The sequence below is a fragment of the Lonchura striata genome, chromosome 3 (genome assembly GCF_050655825.1).
Source record: "Lonchura striata isolate lonStrDom1 chromosome 3, ASM5065582v1, whole genome shotgun sequence".
NCBI lineage: Eukaryota > Metazoa > Chordata > Aves > Passeriformes > Estrildidae > Lonchura > Lonchura striata.
In genome coordinates, this window is record NC_140705.1 from 1,175,848 (window position 1) to 1,193,730 (window position 17,883).

At 52.5% G+C, this 17,883-nt stretch overlaps 1 protein-coding gene across 1 annotated transcript; it reads left to right on the top strand.

The window, feature by feature from the left end:
* Positions 1–3,397: 3,397 nt before the first annotated feature.
* On the top strand, positions 3,398–16,114 carry URGCP (upregulator of cell proliferation). The gene is made up of 3 exons (XM_021545088.4): positions 3,398–4,675; positions 8,148–8,235; positions 10,263–16,114. The coding sequence occupies exon 3, from the start codon at positions 10,265–10,267 to the stop codon at positions 15,719–15,721; it is 5,457 nt and encodes a 1,818-aa protein (XP_021400763.2). The 5' UTR covers positions 3,398–4,675; positions 8,148–8,235; positions 10,263–10,264; the 3' UTR covers positions 15,722–16,114.
* The last annotated feature ends 1,769 nt before the right edge of the window (positions 16,115–17,883 follow it).

Consider the following 17,883-nt stretch of genomic DNA (forward strand, 5'->3'; position numbering starts at 1 on the left):
ATTACATTACATTACATTACATTACATTACATTGTATTACATTACATTGTATTACATTATATTATATTACATTACATTACATTACATTTTATTACATTATTATATATTCTATTCTATTCTATTCTTATATATTCTATTATATTATTTGTATTATGTTAGAAAGTTATGCTGCATTAATTCTCTTAAGTAGCGTGTTAAATAGAGGTTTGTTAAAATAGAAACTCTGCGGTGTAAGATACTTTTTAACAAGCTCAAGAAAGAGATGAGAATGCAGAAACGCTTTGCACAGAGATAACAGCGACAGGGCACATAAAGATTTACAGCGTCCTTATCAGAACAAACATTCCCCCACCTTCTCTGTCTTTATGGAACCACCAGGATTAAGGGGAAGAAGCTGACAAAAACCAGAAAAATTCTGAATTTGCAAGGAATTTATGCCTCATGCATGAGATATATGAATATGCAACAGGCTGTTGCTTTTAAGGGTTATTCCTTTATTCTCAAGGCGTGGTTTTGGCAGCTCAGTGCCCAAAAACATCCGGATGTCTGTAATTCTTTGCTTTTTATTGTCTTGCAATTGTCCTAGCTCTAAATTTTTATTGCTCTAATTGTATTACTGTTTTTATAACCATTTAATTATTATTAAACTCCTAAAAATTCAAAAACCAAGTGATGGCGTTTTCCACAGGTGTCTCGTTGCTGTTATCTCTGTGCAAAGAGTTTCTTGATTATCTCACCCCTTTCTTGAGCTTGTTAAAAAAATATCCCACATCTCACAGTTCCCATTATAACATTATGTTGTAATCTAAAACCACATACAGTGCTTCAAAAGGATTCATACACTATTACAGAATAATCCTCCATAATACATATAGCATTCAATTTAATATTTGCGAAGAACCAATCATAAAATACACATTTTTCAAGTGTGTATATAAATAAATAATATATATATAATATGTATAATATATGTTATATATTTATATATATATAATATATATAAAATATAAATAAAAATTCACATGTGTTATGTTGGAGAGCTATTTTGTAGTACTGTACGAAGTTGACAAAAGCCAGAAAAATTCTTAATTTGCAAGGAATTTATGCATCATGCATGAGATATATGAATATGCAGCAGGCTGCTGCTTTTAAGGGTTATTCCTTTGTTCTCGAGGCGTGGTTTTGGCAGCTCAGCGTCCAAAACTAAAGGGTCCGAAGGTGCAGAATGAACTCCACAATGCTTTGGTTATTCAGGGTGATTTCTCAAAGGGAAAACCATTTCAGCAAACATCACTTCATCCCATTTTTGCTCTCAGTGCAAGGACAGCATCAGTTTTAACAGTGTTACAGGCTAAGGTTCTATTTTGTGGCCACTTTTCTCACTGAAGAAAATAAATTTCTTTCCAAAGGACTGTTTCACCTCTCAAGACCTGGTGAGATTAACATCTCAACAAGCTGGGAGTTGCACAGAAGACACAAAAAATGTAAGGACCAGCAAGGAACATCAACTCCAAACATCATCCCTGGCATGGTCAGAGACTCCTGGTTTGGGAAAAGAGAGAAAAAAAGGAAGAACGAGAACCTAATTAACATGGAAGGTGGAGGAATCAATAACCAATAGGAAACCAAATACTTTAAACTGTGTAACTTGGGACATTGAACAGATGATTTTCTCTGGGTTTTGACCATGTAAGTATGGGAAAAACCTAGGAAAGATCATGTGCCGTTAGAAATGAGGCGCTTGACTCAGCCAATATATCGAGCAGCAATTTAATTTATTAATTAATATGGTGACCTATGAGCAGACAGCGCTGGGTGCAGTGGTGGGGGTTTCCCCCTCCGACTGCACACTGAATGTTGGGCTTGCTACTCATGCATATTCATAAGCTTTTCCCAGCAGTTTCAGTTTCTATTTCCCATTTTTACGCCAGTGTTCTTGCAGTTTCTATTTCACAATTTTTGCACGAGCTTCCAGCAGTTTCTATTTCTAACTTTTGATGTAACAATTCTATCCTTCAGGATCGCGAATCTGTGATGGCGATGTCCGGTTTCTTTCCAATTTCTAGACCCTGTTGTGATCTATTCCAGGTTTGAATATCCCAGGATGTACATCCCAGGATGTGTGTCCAGATGCTGGGGTCCAGCTTCTATTTTCTAGGATCATTAATCCATGGTAGTGATGTCCAGCTTCCCCTTTTGAGATCATTAATCAGCAACATTGATCTCCATCTTCTTTTTCCAGGAGCTTGGGATAGGGTCACTTCCCTTCTCTGTTTCGGTCCTTTATAAATTCTAAAGCTACAGTTTAAAATCCCTAATACTAAGCAACATTCTAAAGTTATAATTCAAAGGTTCTTATTACACAACAGCTTAAGACTTAATTACAGGCAAAAAGTTCTTACCAAAAGCAACATTCTAAAGTTGTAATTCAAATGCTCTTGTTACAAAGGTCTTGTTTAAGACCTATAATTGATATTTGTAAACAGAAGATTGGTTCAAAAGCCTTCTTCCATGCTTTCCTCGGTTGTTTCTTAGAACTCATCTTTATAACTGTCCCATGGCCGTGCTCCACACATTTTACAATCACAATCACACAGGTTACCTTTATTTACCTGACACGAAACACAACTTTGTATTTCACATCATGGAATGATTATCTCTGCACGAGGGAATGCGTGGCTGGCGGGATTTCTGTTGCACAGAACAGCATCCTGGCCATAATAAAATAATGCCTTGATTCCCTAACACTAAAAAGGTGTTGGAGAGTTTTTGTTTCTCCTGATGTTTTGCTGACAGCAGGACACTGGGAAAAGGGCCTTTCCTGTTTTTGTGCACAAGGGTGTGAGCTCGTGGTGTGCACCTCTGTGTCTGTGTGTGCTTTCAGGTGTGTCGGAGCCCAGCACACCCTCTGGCTGCCCTGGCTGCCCCCAGACCCACAGGGGGCTCGGGGACCTTGGCATGAAGTCAGAAACCCCCGTGGCTTTGATTTTAGCCCGTGGAAAACTGTCGGTTTTGTATGAGGAATTACAAGCCACAAGGGTTTGAGTGGTGTGGGAGTTGGATTAACACAGGGTGGAAAAGTAGAAATTTGGGATTTTTAGACAGGGGTTCAAGGGGGTACAAGATGGAGGAATTTGGGTGAGTCCTGGCTTTCTTTCCCTTCTTCTTTCCCTCCCTGTCTTGGCGTGGTGGTGACACTTTTCTGTTGCTTTAGGACAGGGACACACTGTCCAACACAGGAGTCAGATATTGGCAGGTTTTTATAAACAGTCTGTATGTAACTTTTGATATAAAAGGTAAACACCGCCCAACAGGGCAGGGCAGATTGCCATGGCCTTGCTAGCCAGAGCTTGGCAGGTCAGAGGAAGAATGTTATAGATAAGAAAAAATAAACAACATTTATGATCCTGGGGTCACCCTGACCTTCTGAACCCTGAGACACCGACACAGGACCCATCCTCCCTCCAGGAGATCTCTTCTGTTCATGGACCATTGATGATTAATTATCTTCTGTTCATGGGTCATTGATTATTAATTATCTTCTGTTCATGGGCCATTAATTATTAATTATCTTCTGTTCATGGGTCACTGAGTGTCCCTGCATGGCTGAGAAAATTCCATCATCCCACTGGGAGATGCTCTGTCCAGAGGAGCAGCCAAGCAATTCCTACTTGGACACAATCTGAGATTTTGGGATACCACAGCAGCCTTTGCCCACTGCATTCCCAGAGGAGCAGCTTTATCCCCCTGCATTCCCAGAGGAGCAGCTTTATCCCCCTGCATTCCCAGAGGAGCAGCTTTATCCCCCCTGCATTCCCAGAGGAGCAGCTTTATCCCCCCTGCATTCCCAGAGGAGCAGCTTCCTTCCCCCTGCATTCCCAGAGGAGCAGCTTCCTTCCCCTGCATTCCCAGAGGAGCAGCTTTCTTCCCCCTGCATTCCCAGAGGAGCAGCTTTATCCCCCTGCATTCCCAGAGGAGCAGCTTCCTTCCCCCTGCATTCCCAGAGGAGCAGCTTTCTCCCCCTGCATTCCCAGAGGAGCAGCTTTCTCCCCACTGCATTCCCAGAGGAGCAGCTTCCTTCCCCCTGCATTCCCAGAGGAGCAGCTTTCTCCCCCTGCATTCCCAGAGGAGCCCAGGCCCATCTCCCCCAGCCCTGGAGCTCCAAGGAAAACTCCCCCCTTGTGCAGATCCTGCTCCAGCAGAAGCACAGCTGGCACTGCAGGAGGGCTGAGCCCCCCTGGGATGGGGCTGAGCCACTCCCTGACCCACAGGGGACAGGGCTGCTCTGACCCTGCCAGGGTTGGTTTTGTCTGTTTGTACTAGTGCATTTGCATTTTTAATTTTCCTAATAATTAACTGTTATTCGTGTTCCAATATCTTTGCCCGAGAGCCGTTTAATTTCTAAATTATAATAATTTGGAGGGAGGCGGTTTCCAGTTTCCAGTTCAAGGAACGCTTCTGCCTTCCTTAGCAGACACCTGTGTGTCCATGACACACCTAAAACAGGCAACACCAGTTTCGTTTTTGCACTGCTGCAGGAAGACACATGATTTTCGGGAAAGCAGTGACAGCTCCCGCGCTGCTCCTATAAAAGGTGGAGCAGGTCCCAGAGCCCGAGACCTTGGGCTGTGCGGGACTTCTCCCAGCCCGGGAGCTGAGGGCACGGAGAGAGAAGGTAGGGGATGGGATGGGATGGGATGGGATGGGATGGGATGGGATGGGATGGGATGGGACGGGATAATGGGACGGGACGGGACGGGACGGGACGGGACGGGATGGGATGGGATAATGGGATGGGATGGGATGGGATGGGATGGGATGGGATGGGATGGGATGGGATAATGGGATGGGATGGGATGGGATGGGATGGGATGGGATGGGATGGGATGGGATGGGATGGGATGGGATGGGATGGGATGGGATGGGATGGGATGGGATGGGAGCAGCCGGGAGCGGCTCTTGCCTCTCTCCTGCCTCCTGTTCCCCGAGCTTCGGCCGGCCGGGGAGATGGGGGAGCTCGGGGGAGCTGCGGGGGCTGAGCTGGGCCGGGCGGGCTCGGAGCGGTGGCAGCGGGTGCCGGCACTCCCCTAAGGGCAGGAGCGCTGGGGCTGATGCTGGGGGCGGCTCCGGCCCCGCGCCCCTCCCGGGGGAGCCGGGCAGCTCCGCCGTGACCGGGGGCAGGCACGGCACCTCCCGCTCCGTGCCCAGGGTTCCCAGCCCTCGCTCCCCTCGCAGGGAGGGTGGGCTTCTCCCCTCGCACGGTCCCAGCGCCACCAGCCCGAGCGCTCCGGGCCCCGGGACCGCCGCACCGAGGCAGCGGCGCTCCCGGAGCCCTCTCCCTGCGGCGGGGCTGCGGAAAACGCCCTCGGGGGGCTGTTCCCATGAAATGGGGTGCAGGTGGCACGTCCTGCTGCCAGCCGTGCTGCTTCGCTCGTTCGCTTCCCAGGAGGGGCTGGATCCCGAGCTGTGCCCTGGATGTGCTCGGCGCCTCTCTGCGGGCGCTGGCACCGTCCCTGCGGCTTTTCCCCCCTCCTGCAGCCACGGGAAGCCGTGCAGCGACTGCCAGGGGTGCCAGGCCAGGCTCAGGGTGCGGCTGGGCTGAGTTAAAGTTGTCCAGGGCAGCCTCTGGCTCCCGAGACCGAACCGGTGCTGGCAGCGCTGCAGCGGGACGGAATTTGGGAGGGAAAAGCGACAGGACAAGTGGCTCCAGTGAACCCTGAGGCAGCGCTTCCCTCCCTGAGCAGCCGCCCTGCACCGAGGCTCCGCTGCCCAGGGCGCAGCTGGAGCTGTGCCCGAGGAGAACAATCGGTGTCCGAAATCCCCCGTGCTCTGCCAGCACGCCCAGCTTTCCTCCGCTGCTGAACCGCCCTTGGCTCCAGCAGGGCTTGTCCTGTCTCTGCGTCCCCTCCTGTCCCCATCCTGCTGGTGGGACTGGGGGGTCAGTGCCCGCTGGGATCCAAGCCCAGCGCTGCTTCTCCCCCTCTCCTGGGCCCTGGGCTCCCCGGCAGCAGCTGAGTGCTGTGGGCAGGGTGGGACAGGGCCCTCCGCCCCTCTGCCAGCGCTGCTCCCCTGCCCCTGCCCCTCCACGCCTGGCTGCTGCCCCAGGGCACAGCTGCTCCCTGGCAGCCTCAGCCCCAGCACCCCGAGTCCTTCTCCTCAGGGCTGCTCTCAATCCCTTCTCCTCCCAGCTCCTGTCTGTGCCTGGAGCTGCCCGACCCCGGGGCAGAACCTGCACTTGGCCCTGCTGACCTCCATGGGCTTGGTCCTGTCCCACCTCTGCAGCGTGTCCAGCTTCCTTCTGGAAGGAAGTGTTGGAAATGAGGCGCTTCACTCAGCCAATATATCGAGCAGCAATTTAATTTATTAATTAATATGGTGACCTATGAGCAAAGACAGCGCTGGGTGCAGTGGTGGGGATTTCCCCCTCTGACTGCACACTGATTGTTGGGCTTGCTGGTATTTATTGATCATACTCATGTATATTCATAATCTTTTCCCAGTTTCTACGTGAGCTTTCCACAGTTTCCATTTCCACCTTTATCATCACAATTCTATCCTTCAGGATCGTAAATGTATGATGGGGATGTTTGGTTCCTTTCCAATTTCTATGCCCTGTTGTGGATATCCCAGGATGTGTGTTTAGATGCTGGGGTCCAACTTCTATTTTCTGGGATCATTAATCTATGGTAGTGATGTCCAGCTTTGCTTTTCAAAATCATCAATCTGCAACCTTGATGTCCATCTTCTTTTTCCAGGAGCTTGGGATGGCGTCACTTCCCTTTATGTTTAAATCCTTTATGCATTTTAAAGCTACAGCTTAAAAATCCGTAGTACTCAGCAACATTCTAAAGTTATAATTCAAAAGCTCTTATTACAAAACAGTTTAAGACTTATACGTTCTAAAGCTACAGTTTAACATATTTTTTATTTTTATTCTGCGCTGGACGCACATCGGGATTTTCTTCGCAGCAGGGATTCTTCTTTAAAGGGCGTGCGTACATTTTAGGGGATTCTTGATCTTTTTTATTATCCTGTACTAATCTACATATACATAGAATCTCACAATAGGTTCATGTATATTTATTTTGTTGAATTTGAGTTACAATTTACAGTTGGCTTTTTGTACAGAGAACTCTTTAATCTTTTTGTCTATTTTTGTAGACTTCTTTTTTTAGTTTCAGAGTTCAAGAGGCCCCTCGCATCTCTTCACCCTGGAGATTGCATTTTTTTCTCTTTGCCTGGGGCAGTTTTACAAGCACAGCAGAGTTAATAGATTAAATAGCATATTTTACTCACGTTAGCAAGCTACTACGCAGTACGCTTTACCTAAATCCAGGTGGATTTTCTACTTTGTTAAATTTCACTCCGTTTCATCTGCCTTGTGCGGAGGAGAGGCGACGTCCGAGGAGGCGACACAGGAGTCGACTCAAGGCTGGGGAAAGTCTCAGGTTTAATCCATGCTCTGAGGAGCACCAAACTCCAGAGTATCCAGCAGCTGAGAGGCCCTCGAGGCTCTCGCCCATCTTAAATACCGGGGCGGTAACGGGAGGGACTCCCACTAACCAGTGGAGGGATCTGGGCGAGTGGAAGGTGGAAGGATAGACAGACACATGAACCAGTGGGGAAGTTGACGGGAGGGATCCCTGGCCCTCGGCCAATCCCTCGATGCCCGTGGTGGAAGGTTCTGGAAGGGTGGGATGCGGAGCCGAGTGATGGACCAGGTGGCAGGGAGGGGAGAGGGGAGTGACGAAGCGTTTCCAGGGAGATCGGCATTGAGGGAAAGGTGGGAAAACTCGGGGTGGAGCAATGGGAGCTGAAGGGGCAAACGACTACAGAACCATTACAGAAATACAAAACCACAATCCAACACTGTCCCATGGCCGCGTTCCACACATTTCACAGCCACGACCGCACAGGTTGCCTTTATTTGCCTGACACGGAGCACAGCTTTGTATTTCCCAGAACGGAACTTGGATGCAGGTCCCAGGTGAAACCCTGCTCCGGTCACCTCCCCAGGAGAGCCCTGAGGAGTCTTTGCTGCCTGGGCAATCCTCAGTGGAGATGAAGGGTTGGCCTCCAGTGCTCCTGGAATGAATCCTCTGTGCCCATGGGTCGCTTTCTCCTGACTGTGTGCTCTTCTCCTTTAGGATTTTGAGCCTTTCCTTCCTGGTGCTCCACACCTGAGTTCCTGAGGGGTTCCCATCTCCTTCTCCACACCCTGCCTGGGTGCCCCAGGTGAGACAGAGTGAAAATTTAACAGGGTATAAATCCATTTGGATTTAGGTGAGGTGTGCCACTTTGAGCTTAGTAGCATAAGTGAAATGTGCTGTTTAGTCTGGTAACTGCAGCACTAGCAAAACTGACCCAGCTAAGGAGAAAGAATGCAAATTTCCACACTAAAAGATAAGAGATAAGAAAGACTCCTGGACCTTGAAAGAGACAGGGCAGAGTGACCCAGGAGTTCTTTCTGTACTTTCTGGCAAAAACTGAGTATAAGTGTAACCATGTGCAAATGTAATGCGAAATCAACAGAATGAATATGCATGAACCTGTTACAAAATTCTATGCATATGGAAATTAGGGTAATAAAAAAGGATCGGGAGTTCTCAGGGGTGCACATGCCCATTGAAGGGCAATGAGTCCCCACATGGGCCCAGTGCAGTAAAAGTAAACATACCGTTCCATACAAATGTTTATTGGAATTGTGGGGGTTTGATTTTTCATCCGCTGCTGCTGTGCTGGGTCCCCTGAGCTGAGGAGCCGAGGCTGGGAGCAGCGGGAGATCTGCTGTGAGGTGGGTGAGGGAGTCAGAGCCTGCAGCCCTTGCACACATGGCCCAATTCTGCAGGGATTCTGAGGGAAAGCTGCCCCTGAAAGCTCCGGAAGGGTGCAGGAGCCCAGCACAAGCCCCTGGGATCCATTCCTGGGCTGGTGGCAGTGTTGTGGCCTTGCTGGGACAGCGGCTGAATGCTCTGAAGGTTGTTTGCAAGGAGTAAATCTCTCCAGCACCCAAGTGAACCGAGACTGGGGCAATTCTCGGAGTTGTGTGACAGAGCCACAGCCCCAAAGGTTTAAGGGCAGGTGCCCAGCTGAAGGTTTGCAGGCACTTTTCCTGCTGTCAGCAGAGATTTTGAACTCGGTGGCTCCGTGGTGGCCGAAGCCAAGACTGCCTCCAACGGGCACCGCCTGACGAGACGCTCTGAAGCCGCAGGCGGAGGGAAGACAAGCACAATCAGTGTGATTGATAAGCAAGCTTCATTTGTTCAAAAATCCTGTCGGTTTATATAGGGTTTGCTACAAGCAAAGTCAGCAGCAGCTCTCATTGGTTTCACAAAGGTCTTTGTCCTGTTTAGCCTACGTGCATTTACAACCATAGCCAGGTTCCTTAAGCCAAGTTTCTCATCTCTAGTCACGTCGTCGTGGTACATCCCATCTTCTCTGGGCACATCTTGTCACACAGCCTATTCTTGTACAAGCATATCTCCAAGGATGTGCTCATCCTTATTCTCTCATTCCCACCTTGCTCCGTTTCCCAGGCCTAGACACAGAGCCTGTTTCCCAAGCTCTGTTCTCAGGCCGGTTCTGATTCCGGGGTCTTAGGCAGAGGTATCAATGGATAACTGTTCCATTGATCCATGACCCCTCTCCTGCAACCATTCTCCAACAGCCCTCTGTGCTGAGGAGCAGCAGGTCACAGAGGGCACCTCTCTGAGCTGCCTCCCAGCACCTCCAGTCCCTCCTGAAGGGCCACCAGGATGGCCCAGGAGCAGCTGTGGGCAGGGACAAGGTGGGATTCCCCTGCACTGGGGTGGCCCAGAGGGTGCAGGATGCAGGCAGGCTGTTGGGTGGGCAGAGGGGCTGTGCCAGTGCTCCGGGGAGCCAGGAACGTCCCCGGCTGTCTGCACCTGTGGATCGAGGAGTTCTGCCGGGAGGATGTGGGTGATGTGAAGGCAGCAGCTTGTCCAGGGCGCGTGGTGTGGTTGAGTGGGTCTGTGCGGGCTGTGCATGTCTCTTTGTATGTCCGTGTGTTTGTCCGTGTGTCTGTGCTGTCTCTGGGACACGCACTCACCCTCAGGGCTGATCCTGCAGACAGGAAAGCCACAGGCACATCCAGGGTGCTGGGAAGGAGACCCTGGCTCTTGTGCCATCGCAGGCCTGGCTCCAGCAGCCGGGTGGGAGCAATCCCCAGGGCTCAGCTGCTGCAGAGCCTCTCCAGGTGCTCTGACAGCACCTTAGGGACCATCTCTGCTCTTCCTCCACAGCCATGGCTTCGCCGGAGGATGCACAGGAGGGGGATGCAGAGGCGCAGCTCCTGGCAGAGGCGTTCCAGAAGGAAGGGCTGGATGCTGGATACTGGCTGCCCAAAGCTTCACAGATCCTGGGAATCAAGAGCAGAGGAGCCCTGCAACATCTGGGATATGAGGGCTACCTCAGGCTGGAGCGTCACGTACGGCACCCCCGGGAGAAAGAGGCACTCCAGAAAGTTCTGAAAATAAGAGATGACGGAACAGCCACTACAGAGGGGCAGAAGGAGTACTTGGAGAAGACAAAGAAAACTCAAGAAGTGGCCAAACAAACCCGGAATGATCTGACAGAAATGCTCAGGAGCCGCAGCCACAGCCAGGATGCTCTGAGGGAGAGAGCAGAGACTCTGTGGCAAGCCACGGAGATTCCCAAAGAGTTCTGGCCAGCACCAGAGGAGCCCCTGGTGGATAGGCTGGAGAGCATCCAGAAGCAGCTGGAGCAGCAGGAGCTGTCAGCAGGCAGGAGGGAGAACAGAGGAGATGAAGACTGGGAGAAGGTGGAACGGGACTTGCACTCCTTGATCGGTGGGTGCTTGGATGACAAATGGCATGAACAGAGGATGCAGAACATACTCAGAGACGAGGAAGACACTTTTTGTACACCTGAGGCCCCCCGTCAGTCCCAATGCAAGGCAGACAGCAGCGAATCCAAAGAAAGTGAAGCCACTGCAAACCAGGAGTTCCTCCAGTTGCTCAAGCGCCTTGGACTGGAAAGTCACTATCCAAGGAAAATGGGAATGGGAGATTTCTGCACCATCTGCAGCACCTCTCTGCAGGACAGCCAGCCCAGCCAGGACAAGGAACTGCCGTTGTACTTCTTGCAAAAGCTGTTAACTGCGGATTACCAGGTGAGGTACCTGACCTGCTGGGATGAGAGCAGCCCAGGCCTTGCGCCCGTGCCACCAACCGGAGGGCAAGCGAGCCAACAGTCAGACTCCTTTGGAAACTTCCTTGATCGGCTGATGGAAGCAGCCCCTGCACATGAGGGCAGGGAGGGCCACGTGCACCCCGTGGACCTGCAGATGGCCGTTTTCCATTGTGCTGATGACTTCCTGAGACAGACCCTTGCCAGCAGGATGGCGTTCTGCCAGCTGGCGCTGCCTCTGCTGGTGCCCAACCCCGGCACTTCACGCATCGAGTTCCCGCTCTACGCCCTCAGCCAAATCCAAAGGAGCTGGGAGGAGGTGAAGAAGTCGAGAAAGCAGGTCCAAAGAAAGAGTTACAGCAACGAACTCATCTTTCAGGCACAGACACCCATCGTGTCCTTCATCCGCATTGGCAGCTCAGCCTCCTCCTCCAAGTCCCAGCTCCTGAACGCTCTGCTGAGCAAACACAAACACGACACCTTCTTCCACCGCCACTGCAAAGGCAGCACCCGAGAGCGTTTGCTGGTGGAAGGGCTGGTGGAGATCGCCTGGTACTGCCCCCGCGGAAGCCCCGATGACACCTTTGGGTGCTGCGTGGCTTTCTGCAACCTGCGTGGAGACGCCAGGGACCACGGAGCACAGCTGCACTTCCTGCAGGAGGTATCTGCTGTCAGCGTGGTGCTCGTGTCCGATCGGGAGCACATGGACGACAGGGGGAGAGAGATTCTGCAGGGCCTGTGGCAGTCACAAAGGCCTTCGGTTTGTCTTCTCACAGAAAAAGAGAACGTCGCAGCTGGACAAGCCAGTAGAACCATAACGATAGGGATCAAGAACAGAAACAAAGCAGAACTGATGGAGCAGCTGACCAAGACAATTGGGAATCTCCTGGGAAGGTCTCATCCCTGTTTCAGCCTGGAGGCCTGCGTGGACAAAGCTCGCCAGCACGGATTTGTAGTGGATGCAGATCAACCCGCATGTGTGACAGCCAAAGCAAAGGCAAAGGAGCTGGTGGAGCTTCTGGAGAAAGAGAAGATGTCTGAGATCAAATCCCGGCTGCTGCCGCTCCAAGGAAAACTGTGGCACCAGTGGTGCCAGAAGGACAAAGAGCTCACTCGCCTGCAGGAGAAGGGCAACAGAAGCATTGAGCATCATCGCAGCCAAATTGAAAATTATAAGGAAGCAATAAGAAGAAAGCAACTTGAGCGAGCTTTCCCCCTCAACCCTCTGATGAAATCATTCCTTGGCTTTCTCCAGGCCCAGCCAGCAGATACCAAGAAATACTTCCTGCAGTGGATGAAGGTCTTTATGCACGAGCTGTCTTGTGGTCGCTTTGAAAAACTGAGGCGAGACTATCACAAGTTATGGTCTGGAAACCTGGCAGGAAAGAAAAGCAAGAAAAATCCCGGTGGCAATGATGAGTTGCTGAGTCGCTTGGATGCCCTCTCTGATGAAATCCACAGTTCATCCATTGGTCTGGAGCACCTTCTGAGAGAGGTAGGGCAGATTTATGAGGCTCTGGAATTTATAAACTTAGAGAACAAGAGTTTTGTCAAACTGCCAGAAATTGCAGCAGAGCTGATGGTTTCAGGGTATCCCGTGGAGCTGATGGATGGGGACGCTTCTTACCTGCCCTTGCGCTGGGTGGGCGCAATCTTTGACAGCTTAATTGAGAGGCTGGGGGACAAACGAGTGTTTGTGCTCTCCGTGCTCGGCATGCAGAGCACAGGCAAGTCCACGCTGCTGAACGCCACGTTTGGTCTGCAGTTCAACGCCAGCGCAGGGCGCTGCACCCGCGGAGCCTTCATGCAGCTCATCCCGGTGAGCGAGCCGCTGCAGCACGACCTGGGCTTCGATTTTGTGCTGGTGCTTGACACAGAGGGGCTTCGTGCCATCGAGACGGCCGATAAACAGTCCCTGAACCATGACAACGAGCTGGCCACCTTTGTCATTGGTGTTGGCAACTTGACTGTGATCAATATCTTTGGAGAAAATCCGTCAGAAACGCAAGATGTTCTCCAGATCGCTGTGCAGGCTTTCCTGAGGGTGAAGAAAGTCAATCTTTCCCCAAGCTGCCTCTTTGTCCATCAAAACGCGGGAGAGGCCACTGCCAAGGAGCAGAACAGGGAAGGACAACGGCGCTTGCAGGAAAAGCTGGATGAAATGACTGTGGTAGCTGCTCAGCAGGAATTCTGTGACGTCTCCTCCTTCAGCGATGTCATTGGCTTTGATGTGAACACCCACATTCACTACCTTGCTCACCCGTGGGTAGGAAACTCCCCAATGGCACCACCCAACCCCACCTACAGCCAGAACGTCCAGCAACTAAAGAGCAAAATCCTCCAGGCTGCCAAGAAGGAGCCGCAGCGCAGCATTTTGAGGCTCTCGAGCCTGAAAGATCGTATTGGTGACCTCTGGAATGCTTTGCTGAACGAAAACTTTGTTTTCAGCTTCAAGAATTCCCTGGAGATTGCTGCGTACAGGAAACTGGAAAGTGCCTTTAGTCAGTGGACCTGGAGGCTGAGGAGTCACATCTTAGACGTACAGATGAGACTGGACAACAGAATTCGGAATGGGGACTGGCAGAATGTCACCAGAGAGCACCTTGAAGGGCTGGTGCAAGAGACGAGCGACGCCCTTGAGAAAGAAGTGGACAAGTATTTCAGGGAAGACAAAGACCACGAGACACTGGTCCAGTGGAAATCAGGCACAGAGCTGAAGCTGAAAGAACTAAAAGAGGCTCTTCTTCATGAAACAAAAAAGAAATGTGAGAATCTTATTGAGCTACTGAAGGAGCAGAAGAAACTGGATGCGAGGAAGTTGGAATATAAAGATGAGCTCCTGAGAAGGAGTCGGGAGCGGGCTGTGAGTCTTAAAGGGAAGAGCCTCAGTGAGAGAGAGCTGGAGCGCAACTTTGCTCTGGTCTGGAACAAGTGGATTGCCAAAGTCCCCCGATCTTCTCGTCCTCCAGAACGGGTGGATATCAATGCAGAAATCAAAGATGTCCTTCTAGAGCACTTTAAGGAGCCAGGTTTCCATGCACGGATCAGGTCATTTCCCAGAGGCAGAGGGTTTTCTTTTGATCCAGAGAAACACATAATGAAGAAAACGTATTTTGGCCTTTTCTCAGATTCCAGGAGCATTTCTGATGCGGATGTGATCAACTTTGAGCAGATCTCAGTCAACACTATAGTGTATGTGAAGACAAACATTGCTAAGAAGGAAGAGGAGAAATGTGATTACAGCAGAAATTTTATTCATGAAATACTCAATGAAGTGCAGAAAGGTGTGGACTCTGTCTCCAGCAATGCAAAATGTACTTTTACCAGAGAGTACAGCATGGATTTGTCTCTGTATCTGTGCGCAATGGCAGCAGAAAGGTTTAAAGCCATGCACGAAGCGTTCCAAAAGGCAAATGACCCAGTTGTGTACCTGAGCAGCAGGAGAGAAGACTTCCTAAAGTGTTTCCAGATTTCCTGCCAAGGAGCCACTTCTGTCACAACTTTTGCTGTTTTCCTTTGTGACAAGATTGAACCAGCTCTTCGCCAGGCGGTCTATGAGAGGGCAGCTAAAGACATCGCTGAGGACATGCAGGGCAAATTCCCAGATTTCCAGGGCAGCAGAGCCAATCTGGAAGTTTGCATCCTGAGATACCTGGCAGAACAGGAAAATTTTGAGTATTTCATGCAGTACCTTAGCTTTCCAAAAGAGTTTTGTGAGTGGTACATTAAGACACGAGTTTGGAGGCACTGTTTGGATGGCAGTAGGAGGCTGAGGAGGTTTTTAGATTCCTCCCTTGATCTTCTCTATCAAAACATCCTGTCAGCCGTTGCTTTATCAACCCGGGTTGTCAAAGACAGAAAAGACAGAGAAGACAAAGTCTCTCTCTGGCTGGATGAATTTTGCAGGGAACTGTCAGAGGTGGTGAACTTGCCCAGAAGTGAGCTGAAGGGCATCGAGCACCAGGAGGTCACAGACATTGAGTTCCTGAGCAGCGCCATGGCAGAAGCTCTGGAAGACCTGAGGGACAGGCTCGGGGAAGAACTCGCTGGGGCTGACCTGCGCTCGTTTTCGAGGCAGCCTCACACCATCCTGGCGGAGCATTTTTCGGGATGCTGGGCACAGTGTCCCTTATGTGGGGCTGTCTGCACAAACGCCATGCGGCATCACGATGGAGATCATCAGGCGCTCTTCCATCGCCCACAAGGTGTGATAGGATTCAAATGGTGTACATGTGAACCTGACAACGAGCATGAGTCACCTGAAATGATCATTGACATTTGCTCCAGCCTTGTTGCAAGTGACCTTGAATTCAGAGTTGGTGGTGACCAAAGCATCCCCTACAAGACATACCGAGATGCTGGACCTCCTCGTTCCACTTGGAACATCCTTCCTGACCCATCCATGCAGGCGTACTGGAAATGGTTTGTGTCTCGTTTCAGGACACAGCTGGAAGATCGGCTCAATGGGAAATTTCGGGGCAAAGGAGAAATCCCTGCGGCGTGGCGGAGAATCACCAAGCAGAAAGCGCTGTCCGAGCTGGAGAAGCGCTAGGCCACATCCCCGGGGTGGAAGAATAACAGCAGCTTTGCAGCTTAGGAGAACTTTGTACCAGGCTCTCCACAAAATGCAGTCACAACGCTCTCAAGCCCGGTGAAGACAGTGGCATCGAATTTTTCCCAAATCTGATGAAATAAGGCGCGTTACTTCACCCATCAGTCAGCAGCTCCCTGGCTTTATGGGAAAGCCGGACTCCTCTTGCCTGTTCGCTCTGAACATTTCCCTCAGCTTTGCCCCAGAGCCAAACCAAACCCCCTCCTTGGGGCGATGGGCCTCGTGGCCAAGCTGAGCCCAGGGGCCAGGGACGGGGCGAAGGCAGCACCCAGAGCACCCCTTGGATCAGCTGCTTGAGACAAGAGGGGACAGACCCCCAGAGGCAGCTCTGGCGAAGGTGGCACGGCCGGCTCTGGAGAAGGTGGCACCAGCCGGCTCTGGAGAAGGTGGCACCAGCCGGCTCTGGAGAAGGTGGCACGGCCGGCTCTGGAGAAGGTGGCACGGCCGGCTCTGGAGAAGGTGGCACCGGGGCCGTGCTCTGGAGAAGGTGGCACCAGCCAGCTCTGGAGAAGGTGGCACCGGGGCCGTGCTCTGGAGAAGGTGGCACTGCCGGCTCTGGAGAAGGTGGCACCAGCCAGCTCTGGAGAAGGTGGCACCGAGGCCGGCTCTGGAGAAGGTGGCACGGCCGGCTCTGGAGAAGGTGGCACCGGGGCCGTGCTCTGGAGAAGGTGGCACCGGGGCCGTGCTCTGGAGAAGGTGGCACTGGCCGGCTCTGGAGAAGGTGGCACTGCCGGCTCTGGAGAAGGTGGCACTGGCCGGCTCTGGAGAAGGTGGCACCGGGGCCATGCTCTGGAGAAGGTGGCACGGCCGGCTCTGGAGAAGGTGGCACTGCCGGCTCTGGAGAAGGTGGCACGGCCGGCTCTGGAGAAGGTGGCACCGGGGCCGTGCTCTGGAGAAGGTGGCACCGGGGCCGTGCTCTGGAGAAGGTGGCACTGGCCGGCTCTGGAGAAGGTGGCACTGCCGGCTCTGGAGAAGGTGGCACTGGCCGGCTCTGGAGAAGGTGGCACCGGGGCCATGCTCTGGAGAAGGTGGCACGGCCGGCTCTGGAGAAGGTGGCACTGCCGGCTCTGGAGAAGGTGGCACCGGCCGGCTCTGGAGAAGGTGGCACAGGCCGGCTCTGGAGAAGGTGGCACGGCCGGCTCTGGAGAAGGTGGCACGGGCCGTGCTCTGGAGAAGGTGGCACGGCCGGCTCTGGAGAAGGTGGCACCGGCTGGCTCTGGAGAAGGTGGCACCGGGGCCGGCTCTGGAGAAGGTGGCACAGGCCGGCTCTGGAGAAGGTGGCACTGGCTGTGCTCTGGAGAAGGTGGCACCGGGGCCGTGCTCTGGAGAAGGTGGCACCTGCTGGCTCTGGAGAAGGTGGCACTGGCCGGCTCTGGAGAAGGTGGCACCGGCCGGCTCTGGAGAAGGTGGCACCGGCCGTGCTCTGGAGAAGGTGGCACCGGGGCTGTGCTCTGGAGAAGATGACACTGGCCAGCTCTGGAGAAGGTGGCACCAGGGCCGTGCTCTGGAGAAGGTGGCATGGCCGGCTCTGGAGAAGGTGGCACTGGCCGTGCTCTGGAGAAGGTGGCACTGGCCGGCTCTGGAGAAGGTGGCACAGGCCGGCTCTGGAGAAGGTGGCACGGCCGGCTCTGGAGAAGGTGGCACCAGCCAGCTCTGGAGAAGGTGGCACAGGCCGGCTCTGGAGAAGGTGGCACCGGCCGGCTCTGGAGAAGGTGGCACAGGCCGGCTCTGGAGAAGGTGGCACTGGCCGGCTCTGGAGAAGGTGGCACCGGGGCCGGCTCTGGAGAAGGTGGCATGGCCGGCTCTGGAGAAGGTGGCACCAGGGCCGTGCTCTGGAGAAGGTGGCACCGGGCCGGCTCTGGAGAAGGTGGCACCGGGGCTGGGCTCTGGAGAAGGTGGCACCGGGCCGGCTCTGGAGAAGGTGGCACCGGGGCTGTGCTCTGGAGAAGGTGGCACCGGGCCGGCTCTGGAGAAGGTGGCACGGCCGGCTCTGGAGAAGGTGGGACCAGCCGGCTCTGGAGAAGGTGGCACCGGGGCTGTGCTCTGGAGAAGGTGGCACCAGCTGGCTCTGGAGAAGGTGGCACCGGCTGGCTCTGGAGAAG